The 12,502-nt window shown below is 33.8% G+C and overlaps 1 protein-coding gene across 4 annotated transcripts in view; it reads left to right on the top strand.

Annotated features, from left to right (window-relative positions):
- The window catches only part of Eip74EF (Ecdysone-induced protein E74), a 560,026-nt gene that overhangs the window by 498,305 nt on the left and 49,219 nt on the right, over positions 1-12,502 (top strand). For all 4 annotated transcript variants that reach the window (XM_085809754.1, XM_035350255.2, XM_085809753.1 and 1 more), the window contains one exon: positions 2,575-2,781. In XM_085809754.1, the coding sequence (XP_085665880.1) occupies positions 2,575-2,781 (207 nt within the window). The remainder of the gene's footprint in view (positions 1-2,574; positions 2,782-12,502) is intronic.

Below are 12,502 nucleotides of genomic sequence, written 5' to 3'. Positions count from 1 at the left end.
AATTTTCGGAGTATTTCTGTCGAAGATGTATTACGACAGGCAAATAACGAGAGATTTCCGAGGAAAACGAGGAAGTGTTTCAAAATTATATTAGAATGTTATGCTGTAGTTAATTTTTTAATGAAGATAGTTTTATTACTTGAAATTATGCATTTATTACATTTTTAATATCTGGTGAATCAGCTGTTCTTTCGTCTTAATTTCAAATTTAAAAAAAATATCGAGAAATTTGAGAAGGTATTCTTTCTGCTGGAGCAAATATTCCAACGTAATCACCGAACTTTTATCGGGTCAGTCCGTAAGTTCGTGCGCATTAAGAGTATGCTTACTATGACGCATTTGAAACTTGTCATCGTATGACTAACATATTATTCAGTTCATCACCAACTTTCATAAATATCGAACGCATTTTAGTACTCATAGAAGATGAATATAGTTTATCAGTACAAACGTGCTGTGCTACATTTTTTATTTTTGTGTGGTGAATCTGCCAGGTTTGCAGCGATAAAAATTAATAGTGTACATGGTGAACACACTATTAAGTGTAAGGACTGCCCAGAAATGGTTTAAAAAATTTAAAGTTGGAAAAAGCAGCATTGATGATGAACCCCGTTCAGGACGTTTTGAACTGTTAGAACCAAATCAAACGATTAATTCAGAAGTTTATAGTGAACAACTTTGCCGTCTAAACTCAGAATTGACCAAAAAACGCCCACGATTGGTAAATATCAAGAAAGTGTTGTTTCATCATGATAATGCTAGACCGTATACGGCTCGAACAACGTTGCAAAAAATTAGTGAATTTAATTGTTAGCTTTTGCCACATCCTGCTTACTCCCCAGATATTTCCCCAAGTGATTTTCACTTATTTCGTGCCTCACAAAATTTTTTACTGTGAAAAAAATTAAATTCTAAACAGAAATGTGCACTATAAACTTTCAAGTTTTTTTTTTCTTCCCCCCCCCATCAAAACTACAGTCTTTCTACAGCAATGGCATAAAAAAGCTGCCTGTAAGATGGCGAGACATTGTAAATAATGGAGGAAAATATATAATTGATTAAAATGTTAAATTGTGTTTTTTTTATATTATTTAAAAATTTACCAAAAAATGCACACGAATTTATGGACTGACCCAATATTTAGAATTGATTTCGGATTGAGAAATCAATAAATAGTTGACAATATACTTGAGAGTCATGGTGCTATTAGAAACGAAGAGAAAACTTGCGCGGAGTTGAACTCACTATGACTTCAAAGACAGTTACTGACGCGGGGGTCGAATTTTCAAGAATTATGGGATCAATGCCGTCGGAAGTCGTTTCTAATTATAGAACTTCCTTTTATCAATCGTCTGGTGAACTTTGAAACACTCCTCCTTCATCTCTGTATCTACCCTGTGCCTTAAAGAAAGAATAAACATTTTCCCTTTCCCTCTTCTCTCTGTCTTTCTGCTGTTAGCGGCAGAAGTGTGTTGTATGTGTTGATTGACAGATGCAGAGCGGGAAGTTCAACCACTCTGACCGCCGCCGTGTGGTTGGAAAGTTTAAACGGAGTTGTTTTCTTTTTTAAAAAAAGACGGCAGATAACACGAATCTTCACACTTTGTTGTTACGGAAGAGAGAAACGGTTTTATTTTGAAGAGAAAAATTTTATGCTAACTGATTCATTGCGATTACATTGGGGTAAGGGGGAGTTCTTGAATCACGCAACTTGAATGACACAAGATTTTGACAGGATATGTATTTATCAGCAAGGATTTTTTAATCCTTTAATTTAATACGAATTTCGTGTTAGTCGGAGGTAGTCATCAGTTTCAAATAGTAAGCCGTAAACTTTAATCGCTGAACGCAATATTATTGCGAAACATTTTTTTCGATATAAATAAATAATATTAAATATTAAACCAAAAAGTGAATGTATTTATGACTTAAAGGCAGTAATATATTTGAAGCTTTTGTTTTACCAGGTTTGATGTGGATTATTAATGCTGCGCGTAATTCAAATTATTATTGACTATATGAGAATATTTTCGATTGTTTTTATGTTGAAGTATTTAGTGATTCTTTTCGTGTCATTTAAGTTTATCAAAAGGCATTTCCTATTTCACCGTTTCAAAAGCATATTTCAAATCTTTTAGCATCCTTACTGCTCGGATGTTTGGATGCTTGTTCTGTATAAATCCTGTATCGTATCGAAATGAATAGTAACAGTATATTAAAACAAAAAGTATAAAACAGACTTAAATTTATCAGAAATTACTGCTTAACTTGTTCATAACATAAAATAATTTATCAGAATTTCATCATGAGCTCTACACTGTATGAAAAGTTCAAGTTTGCATAATCAATTAAGAAATATCTGACTTCGATAAAATGCATAAAAATCCGTTTTGTTCAAAAACATATTAAAAATCCAATTCGAAATAACTATGTTACCTAGTGTATGATCTTAAAATTCTTCTTTACTTGCTTAAAATTTTTACACGTGTAATTAACATTTGTAAGTATGATATTTGTTGGTTAATTAGGAATTTTAAATTCATGGGTCATAATTGTTTATTATTTTCATTCTAGTGGACACCACATGTGACAGTACCCGAGGTGACCCTCGAGATCAAGAGCTTGTGGCTGAAGCGTTACTCCAGGCCCATGCACACTCCCCCAGCATGGAAAGGGAAGCCAAAACATTGCTCCAAAATATACTGCAGCAGTCTCCACAGAGGTTATCGTACACACTACCTTCGATGTATAATCCCGCAGTATCGTGCAACGCAACAACAGGTATTCTCAATTCATCCAGTTTCTAAAATGTAATGAATGAGTTCTTGCGTGAAATGCTTAAGTAGAGTATGAGCTCACAAAGGAATTTCATCATGAATTAGGTTTTAAATGAAATTACGAACTAGAGACTGAATATATTAAATTTTGGTGGTAAATCGGGTTCGTCATGGAAATGCTAAATTAAGTTAAACTATTTCAATGCTTCTGCTACCCCATCCATCGTAAAAATTTAATCAGTTCGCGATGTCAAAATAGCTAAGAACGTAAACACTGGTAGTACCTTCGGGCTGTGTTCCTGGAGAATGAACTGGCTGGCTGTATGGGGTTTAGGTTTTCCCCCATGGGTAACATATATACGGATGTGCAACGTATAATCATTTTCCCGTAGAAAGTTCTGCACGAAGATATCCCTTTTCAGAAGTAGATAAATTCTAGTATGCTTTCCTTGATTTTATGAAATCCAATCTGTGACTGTTGAGTCTCATTTATTTTCGCTTCGTTTGCTTTAAAAATTTAGATCGTCTTATAAGTTCTAAACTTACAATTTTGATTGAATGTATCGGTTTTATTAAGAAGTGAGATACATTTGGAAAAAAATTCTCTTACTTAGATTGATTTACAGTACTGTCGCTACGAACCTCCATGTTATTCAGTCTATGTATTTTCCAGCATAAATTCACATCCAGTGTACTGGTTTCTGCAGTGCCTACATATATTAAAAGTAAAAAAGATTGATAACCATCTTTGAATTTCTTTTTTTGGAAGTTGGATCAAATGAAAGAAATTGTGCAGCGCGCTCTTTCAACTAACTACCTTCTGCCAGTTACTGATTCTGGAATCATCATTCCCCATTATTTGGCTTTATCTTTTCTTTCTCTCCTCGTAAAACTCCCTCACGCCTTGTAACTTACTCATTTACACATTCATTCCTTTCTTCACTGGCGTTAGTAACCGTTTTGTCTTGTCGTGAGTGGTTTAAAAGTAAAGGGAAAAAAATCTTTTAAGAATAAACGCGAGTTGGAAAGGGAAACAAAACTACCTAAAAATAAATCGCATCTGATTAATATGTATACAAGAGTAATTTCTTTACAAAGGAACTGCTAGGAGAAGAAAAAGGTTAAAAGAAATTCTTAGTTTTTCAGGTAGTAAACTGTAAAATAAACATTTCTTTTAAGAAACGTAAAATATGAATTAAGCCGAGAAAACCCGCTTTTGAATTATTTCGAAAATATTCTCTATCGTATGGTAAACTCTAGAATGCGAATGAAGTTTATTCGAAAGCTGACTAGGTCCACCAGTAGTCCTAGCGAAAAAATCGCTGAACAGTGGTAGTTCCGACCTGGGTTCGGTTTCAGCCGAACGGGCTAGCTGGCTGCATTGGCGTTTTCGTGGATTTCCCGTACGTAACGTGTATGTGTATACGAGCCAGTTTCCCTCAAAAAGTCCTCCACGAAGGCATCTCTACCCTTACGCAGATAACCCTAGTGTGCTTTGCCATAATTAACTAAGCCTAATCAAATGCTGACGAATATTGAATTTCTTTAATAAAATATTATGAAAATACCGACATTTTCAGATAGTTTCCAAGGTAGTAATTTGGTCTCAAGAGACATTAATGACATGGACATGTCCTAAACGATGAAATAATTTTTAATGTGGGCTTTAATAGACGCTCATGACTGGTACTTTTGGCCTCAGAAACTGTTCTTACCTGTGGTAGGTAATCAAGAACTTCAGAAACTGTTCTTCTTGTAAGTTCTAATGTAAAGGTTTCTTTTCTTTTACGATTTCAAAATATAGGTGGGAGGGAAGTGTTATAACATATTTCAGTAAAAACATGAAGAAGAGAGGAGAAAAAAGAAGCTTACTTAAAAAACTGTTAAAATTGCGTGTGTTTGTTTTTCTTTTTTTATAAAGACGGTGTTTTTCATTATTTGCAGTGTCAATAAGTGTTTTTTGTTTCATGAAAGGTAAAGATTTTTTTAAATTAATTTATTATTTCAAGCAATGAAATTTCAGTCTTTTAGATCCGGTGTTTTCAAAGAACGAAGCTTTAAATAGCTTCCTTTCTCTGAAATAAATGGTAAACAACTAATAATCAGAAGCCTGTTCAAAGAATATAAAATGCTTCATCCTAATCTATAATTAAACTAATATGCTTATGCTCAAGAAAGTTCTTGTATAATAAGACGCGCCGTTGTTGTGATGTCGATTGTGTTATTTAGGAAAAGAGGAAGGGGGAAAGAGAACCTTGAATGAGCCTTAATTTCTCCCCGACCCAGACCTCGAAAACCCCTTCTCCCTCCATCGTTTTCTCCGGCCTCTTTAACAACGCGTTGGCCTTGTTTTTAGGGTTGCTATTTTGAAGTTTATTTCGCCAAGTTGATTGATGGAGGGAATAGCAGCCAAATTGCGTCTGCTTCCGTTTTTGATTACTCGCTTCTGACAGCGTTGAATGAAGAATTCATTCTATATTCTATTTTATTATTTCCGAATTGCGATTTTAATGCTGTAAATACGCTAATAAATATTTTTTCTGATTTAAGAGCGTTGTTTAAAAAAGGTTAAAGTTCAGTGGCAGTAAAAGGTTGAGTTAGAAAAAGTTTGTCGGAAGCAGAGAAAACTAGATAAAAGGGTAAAAAATATTTTTATCAAGAGAGAAGATTCAATAGAGAAAAAAAGTTTATAGGAAGGAGATAAGATTCAGTAATATTTCGTAATAGTGAGTAGTTATAGATGGTCCAGAGGTTAAAAGTTGGTCTGAGTTACAGTGTTGAAAATTGAAACATTGCAGTTATAACATTCTGATATATTTCTTTGATAAATTTTATTTCATGCCGTTTTCTTTTTAAGTCCAGTGAATTTCGTTTCGTTTACTTAAAGAAAATTTCTTATTTGTTGTCTAAAGCGGAAATCTTCAAATAATTTTATTTATTATATGTATTAAAGGATTTGATCGTATATATTTCCTGAATTTTTCTTCGTTAAAAACAGTTGAAAACAGTGTATCAGCATAAAAGCTGGGAAATTATTAAAAGAGATTATGTGAACTGCGTGATTATTAAATACCAGTTGGAAATTTTGCATTTGTATTTAAAAATTAGTGCATTGTTGAAAGTTAAATCAGGGTTTAAACTCAGTTGCATTCTGGGACCGTCACTTCTCGGGTTTTGAATGAAACTGTAATTCAAGGCGGAATCTCAAAGAAATTGAGGTCCGATGTTTAAGTTTATTACTTAATTATTTCTGATTAATTTTACCCTGTGGTATTAATTTTAATCTCTCTTCACTTTATTTAATTGTAATTAATTATTTTTGATCGTTTTATTTTTACTTGTCTTTCGTGACTATTTTCCTAGGGCACTTTTAAGTTTAGAAAATAATCTCTGATGCAGTTTTCAGCTAGAATGCTTTTAATATGATTCTTCTAATAGTCGAACATCGTAACTGCAGTTATGTGTTCTGCCTCTTTGATACAGCAATAAACAATTGTAACTATGGAATATATAAAAATCCTATAAATACCTGATTAATATATTTTTTACTTCAGTTCATGTCATTTCTTTGTAATCGTTTGTTGTCTACCGCCCCTACTAATATATAAAGCAACAGCCTCTTTGTGTGATGTATAGTAACTTTCACAAAGTATAAAGAAATTAAATTTCCACTTAAACTGACAAAACCTGATTTCTGCATCCGTTTCTATCTCCAGTACTTTGATTGTGAAGATTACGTTTCCATACATAATTTGAAGAATCTTTTAATTATTAACGCAATTTCTAAAAAGTTCTGAAATGTAGGCTAAATGCGAGCCAATTCCCATAAGAAAATCCTTCATGAAGGCCTTCTTTTGTAGAGTAATTAAAATAATTACTGTTAATAAAACCATTAAAACACAATGCTGTAATTAGAATAATGCCACTCCTGGAGTTCTCTAAACATGCGGAAGTCTTAACGTTAACGTGAGCCGTAGATGTGTTCAGCATATTGAACTCAAAAGTTTGCATTGCTTATTTATAGGGATACAAAAAGGAAATTGAAATTCTGTTGTATTAACGTGATAGGGATTTAAGGCGTATATGTGTACACGCCCATTCCTAATCAAATTGTTGGTTTCTCCCTCTTCTTAACTTCAGACATAACACAAGACGCGGAGTTAAACGCATTTTCTGATAGTAGTAGGCACATGTTTCTAATACATTTGGATGGAGAGAAAGGAGCAGTGATCAGTTGAATGACCAAGAGCTTCCACATAAATGTCTTTTATTTTACGCTTGATCCGAGAACATCATAGCTTAGAGTGAACTGTTTTATGTATTTCATGGGTCAAGAATTTCTGCTTGTAATAATTATATTATAGAAGCTTTCATTTGACAGGGTGTTCAAATTAGCTCTTAGAGCCAGATATGCGATAAAGAGCGCCAATTGTATGAGGCGACTGTTCTGCGAACTACCGCTATCCACATCCATGTGTGTTCGCGAAGTGAGCGAGCGAAATTTTCAAGGCTACAGCTCAAAAGGGGAATGGCCGATCTGGCGCAAGTCGTACTACACGCGCCGCTTCTGATTGGCTAAGAGCCCGGCGGTTCGCGTGTAGCGGTGCGAGGGGCTAGGAGCCTTCTTCAAGGACATAACGCAATCCTTTTTGGTATTTTATTACAATATTTTTGATCTTTTGACTTCCCCAGGCTCTTTTGCTGAGGATTTCAATTTGACATCCTCAGACTAGCATAAGAAATATTTCCGTCGATTCAAAATTGTATAGATTGTCGAAGAGTTTTCCCTTGTAATAGGGAAAAAAAAAAAAATAATTGTGAGACAAAGAACAAAGACTTTTTTCCCCTCCGAAGACTGGCGTTGAACTTGAGCTTGACATTTTTAGCTTCTTGAATTGCAAAATATTAAATTCGAATACTGGCGAGAGAGAGATCTGAAAATAAAACTTAAAAACCTAATAACGTAGAGTTGTTATTTGTCTTATAAGCAGGGCTGTATTAAGAATTTTAGAGGCCCTAATGATTTGAAAAGATTTGGTGAGTCAAAAAGTGTTTTTAAAGTAAAACGCCTGTTTTTCCCTCTCGGTCTGGTTTAACTGTACGATACATACCATAGTAAAATTTTCAATCAATTTTTTTAGTGCCCCCTTTCCTTGATGACGTGTTTATTTTGCTTAATTAATGGTTAATCCGGCTGTGCTTGTAAGCCATCGTCATGTCCGTAGTAAACTGCCTGATCTTTTCTTCTTAATTCCTAATCGTTTTTATTCAAATTCTTCAGCTAATGCTAATTCTTATCAATGGCGTTTGTTTTATTTCGAAAATGTGGAAGTAAGTGCAATTATAAATGTAAAGGTGCTACGTTAACAAACTGCCTTATCTTTGGGCATTTTAACCAAACTTTATTTAGAAGCTGTAATTAAGAATCGGACCCACCCCGTTAAAACTAGTATTAACTTTCTGTAACTGAATCGTAAGATTTGTTTCATTTTTAGTACAAAACAAAGGTTTTTCTGGATAGGCCAAAAAATGTTTTAATTATCCTGATTTTTCCTTTAGCAACCTTAATGTTTAAAATCAGGTACGTCTTCTTACAAACAATTTAAGTTTTCCAGATTTTACCGTTAGTTACTTAGAAAATTGTATGTGCATTCAAAAAGAACTAGACTGTAGACGTTTCATTGTTTTTAAGTGTAAAGTCGAGATATTTTCTTGTGCTAAATATAGATCTCTTTTACCATCGCTTTTCATTCACGCGATAAAATATTCGTTGTTTTGAAAGTGATAACATGGATTAAAATAATTTTTTAAATCGGAAGGAAAGAGCTTCGGTTATCAGAGGTGATTAAAATCTTAACATGTCTTAGATAAATATTTGTTGCGGAAGTGTCGAGAATCTTTCAGTGGGCATTCTTTATTTAAATTATCTCACATATTGCTGTATTTATTGGCAATAATTATTTATCTAAATTTTTTCTTTAAGATATTCTTAATAGTGCAGTCCTGTTGGCGTAGTGCTAGGGGAGCTGCATAACCATGGGTCCTTCCATTATCGCTCTATCGCCTGAGATGCACCCTGGGCAACGTTCTCGGTGGATGAGACGGCTGAATGACCGATGGGTTTCGTCATCCTTTAAGAGCAAACGTTCGTCTATTTAGGGGCGAAGTTATATATTAAATTTAAATAGTCCCCTTAATGATCTGCGATTAGTCTCCTAAAGAATGATGGGAACTGAGTTTATGTGCAGTTAGCTTCCTTTAGTCTTTATTTAAATATTTAAATATGAGGCATGCAATATATCTCCCCCCCCCATTGCTTGTTGTGCATAGTGCTACTAATAAGCAACTGGAAGGCCTCATGTTCGATTTTCGGCGAGTCAAATATACCACTCACAAGTAAATAACCTAATGAATCTACTGTGTGATATCGCTAAATGGCTGTGATGAATCTATGGTTGTTACTTCTGAATAGTTTTTTACTTGTTTTATTTCGAATTTGCAAAATTATTGCCCTGCATTATAAGATTCAATATTAATTTCAAAGCGGTTTTCCTGTTGTTCTGTTTGGTGTTCTGTATGTATAAAAACATATTCATATTAGCTTTCTACTAATATTTGCCGCCATCTTTTTTTTTACATATCCTTATTAACATTAACCTTATTATTATAACGACGCAACACAGCATGGTATAAAAATGTCTTTTATGAGCTGTTTTTAGAAGAATGTGTTTTTATAAAATCGTATAATTTTTCAAAAATCACTCTTAAGTCAACGATGATATGCTTTCTACGAATTATTCAAACTTTATCATGGTTGGTTACTATGTGAGCATTCTTTCCGTGAGACGTACTAAATCACGATTGATCCCGGTAATGTGTGAACCTAGTTACATGTAGTACTTGTACAAATACCATACATTGTCAGCTTTCATTTTTACCTTCCTTCTTACAAATACCTTCAGAAAAAGTTTCTTTAGGACTCAGGCTTATTGTTGTTACCTTCTTGAACTCACTAGTCATCTGACAACCCCACGGGCAGCTAGGAGACTCCAGAAAAAAATTCACACAGCCTCCGCGATCACCCATGAAAAGAAGTGACCCCCAAAAAGTGGGTCAATAGACCCCTTTGTTTGTAAATCTTAACAAAAGATAGCTAGAATCGGTGACCCCAATATTTTCTCGCTCCTTCTGTTGAGATTCGAAATTGTATAAATATCATAACAAGGCGCAGGCTTTCAGATTGTGAAGTGTTTATTTCATTTCATCGCCAATAAAGCTTCTGGCGCGAAATTTTTATGGCTGGAACAATATGTCAATCTCTAGTGGGGTTTCTTGTTTATGAGCTTAGTGAGTGAGCTGTATTAGTCTCATTCTTGGAAATACTGAACACGAAGTTATTTATGAACTGTAAGCTTTTAGTTTTGTTTAGTTTCTGTTTAAACGTGCTTCTTTTGCTCCAGCTGTGTTACAATGTATGTATCGCAAGGCACAAAAAATCCAGAAAAAGTGTCAAGAAGCATTTTATAATATTATGCTTTATATGTTTATGTCGGAAATATCTAACTTTGGACCCCATTTGCCCCAATTCCCTTTTCCTCCAATTTTATGACTATGGAAGCCATTGTAAAATTTTTTCGTGTTTTGAGCCTTAGTTGCAAAAAATAGTTTTTAACAACACTGAGCGGTTTTCTGTTATTTTAAAACAATTATTGTACGTATTTTGCAATGGAGTAAGAATATTTCAATCTAAGCTTAATCGAAAATCGTTTGAAGGCTAAATTGAGGATTCATTGTACAACTACTCATTGCACATTAACTTAATTGAGCATTCAATCCATATTGGCTTAATTGCGCATTCTTTGCGCATTGGCTTAATTGAGCACATACTTAATGTAAATTCATAATGTAAAAAATAATTTGTAAATACCGCAAAAATATCGATAAAAAGCAATCCGAACACTTTTAGTTTTTCCGGTACCTGAGCAAAATTGAAGCTAATATAGCTTTTTAATATCAAAATACTATTTTAGCAGTGTAATTCCCTTTTAAAATTATCTAAAAAAAATTCTTCCTCCGTAGAGTTTTTTAGTGCATTCTCCTTGACCTTAATGAAAGTTTAGGTTTTGGAGATAACAACAAAATGCGCTTGTTTTTTTCCGCCCAACTTTTTACAGCAGTATCAGGTAGACCCTGCTTTGGTGTGTGAAAAAATACCTAAAGCTCCGAAAAAAATATAGGTCTTGAGGAGGAGGAGTTACCGCGTGCGGTGGGGATGACCTGATTTTAAAAAGAGGGAGAAGTGAAGGAAAAAACATACCCTTCTTACTTCCACGAAACCCATTTACATTAAGAATAAGAATGATTTGAAGTTTCCCGTAGATGTTTATTATTATTGTTAACACATATGTCTTGCTTACTTCTCCAGCAAATTTTCAATCTGTTTCGTTTGCTGCCACATTACAGCAAAAAATTTTAAACTTATATACACATTCCAGGGAAATCCTTGAATTATGCGTCCCCCCCCCAAAAAAAAAGTAAGAAATTTCATCTCAGTAAACAAAATCAATCGCTGTAAAACAACCACACAGTGAAAAAGCACTGAAGCTAACTAAGCGGAATAACGTTTACAGAAATTGTAAAAGCAGTCGCAGTAGTATACCATACAAAAGAAGCATTTGCAAAAAGGGGTGGCACCGGGTTATTTAGGATACAGTAATGAAGTTTGGGGAAAATTAATGCCAGTAAAACTACTTTAACTAACTTCAGATTATCTTCGGAAAGTCCGAGCTATTTTTGGCGGATGTTGAAACTAGCGATGTATTGGTCAAGAAGTGAATATTCTGTCAAGAAGTGAATGCTTGTAAACAGTGGCTAGGGGTTTTTTTTTTTTTTTTTTTTTTTAATAGCTGAAACACACTAACAAGAAAAAACAATATTAGCATTTTTTAATGACGTCAAAGTATGTAGGGGCTGTTCGCCGAAGAGATGAGATACCTTCGTGGAGAATTTTCAAAAGTAAACAGATCTATATTTTTATTTAAGGAAAATTTCATGCTGCCAGCCTGTTCAGTTACGGTAATAGAAAGTAGAACAAAGTATTAGCGTTTTTCGGCGTTGAGCTGCTCGGCCGTTCTTGTGTCGTTAAAGATTTAAATAAAGGTTAATCTTTACTTTCAGTCTTAATGCCTCTGAAATATGCTTGCATTTATGATATTAAAGAAAAATGGCGAGTAATTTTTATCAGTATATCTCACATTGCATCCATTTTTTTAACTCAAAGGTACATTTTTTAAGTAATTTTCTTTCCAAGGAAAGTCTGCAAAGGAAAAGCAATATTTGTTCTATAAGAGGAAATGGAGTTGGACAATGGGAAAACCCATTAAAAATCTGAAAATATGCTAACAGTTCCTTTTCATAAATATTAAAGTTTCCTGTTTGTGGTTTTAGAAGAAATATAATAAATTATTGTAATTACTGAAATCATTTTCCTTCATTGTCCACGTCTGAAAGACGTATTTCTCATGATATAGAGCCAGACTTATAACTTAAAAGATTTATGTAATAAAATATGCACTGCGTGTTCAAATATTTTTATAACCTATTTTCATTTAGATAGGAAGAAGCAAATCATGATACTAATCCTGAAACTAAGAGAATACTTAATGAAAATTACTTTTTAAAGCAGAATTAGTGAAGAAAATGAAAACTGTTAGTACAAACTTTTG

This window comes from Stegodyphus dumicola, chromosome X2 (genome assembly GCF_044657685.1).
Source record: "Stegodyphus dumicola isolate Sdum_Otavi_A_Nest chromosome X2, ASM4465768v1".
In the NCBI taxonomy this organism is placed as follows: Eukaryota; Metazoa; Arthropoda; class Arachnida; order Araneae; family Eresidae; genus Stegodyphus; species Stegodyphus dumicola.
Note: the sequence above shows the minus strand (reverse complement) of the source record. Positions and strands in the feature narration are given on the sequence as shown.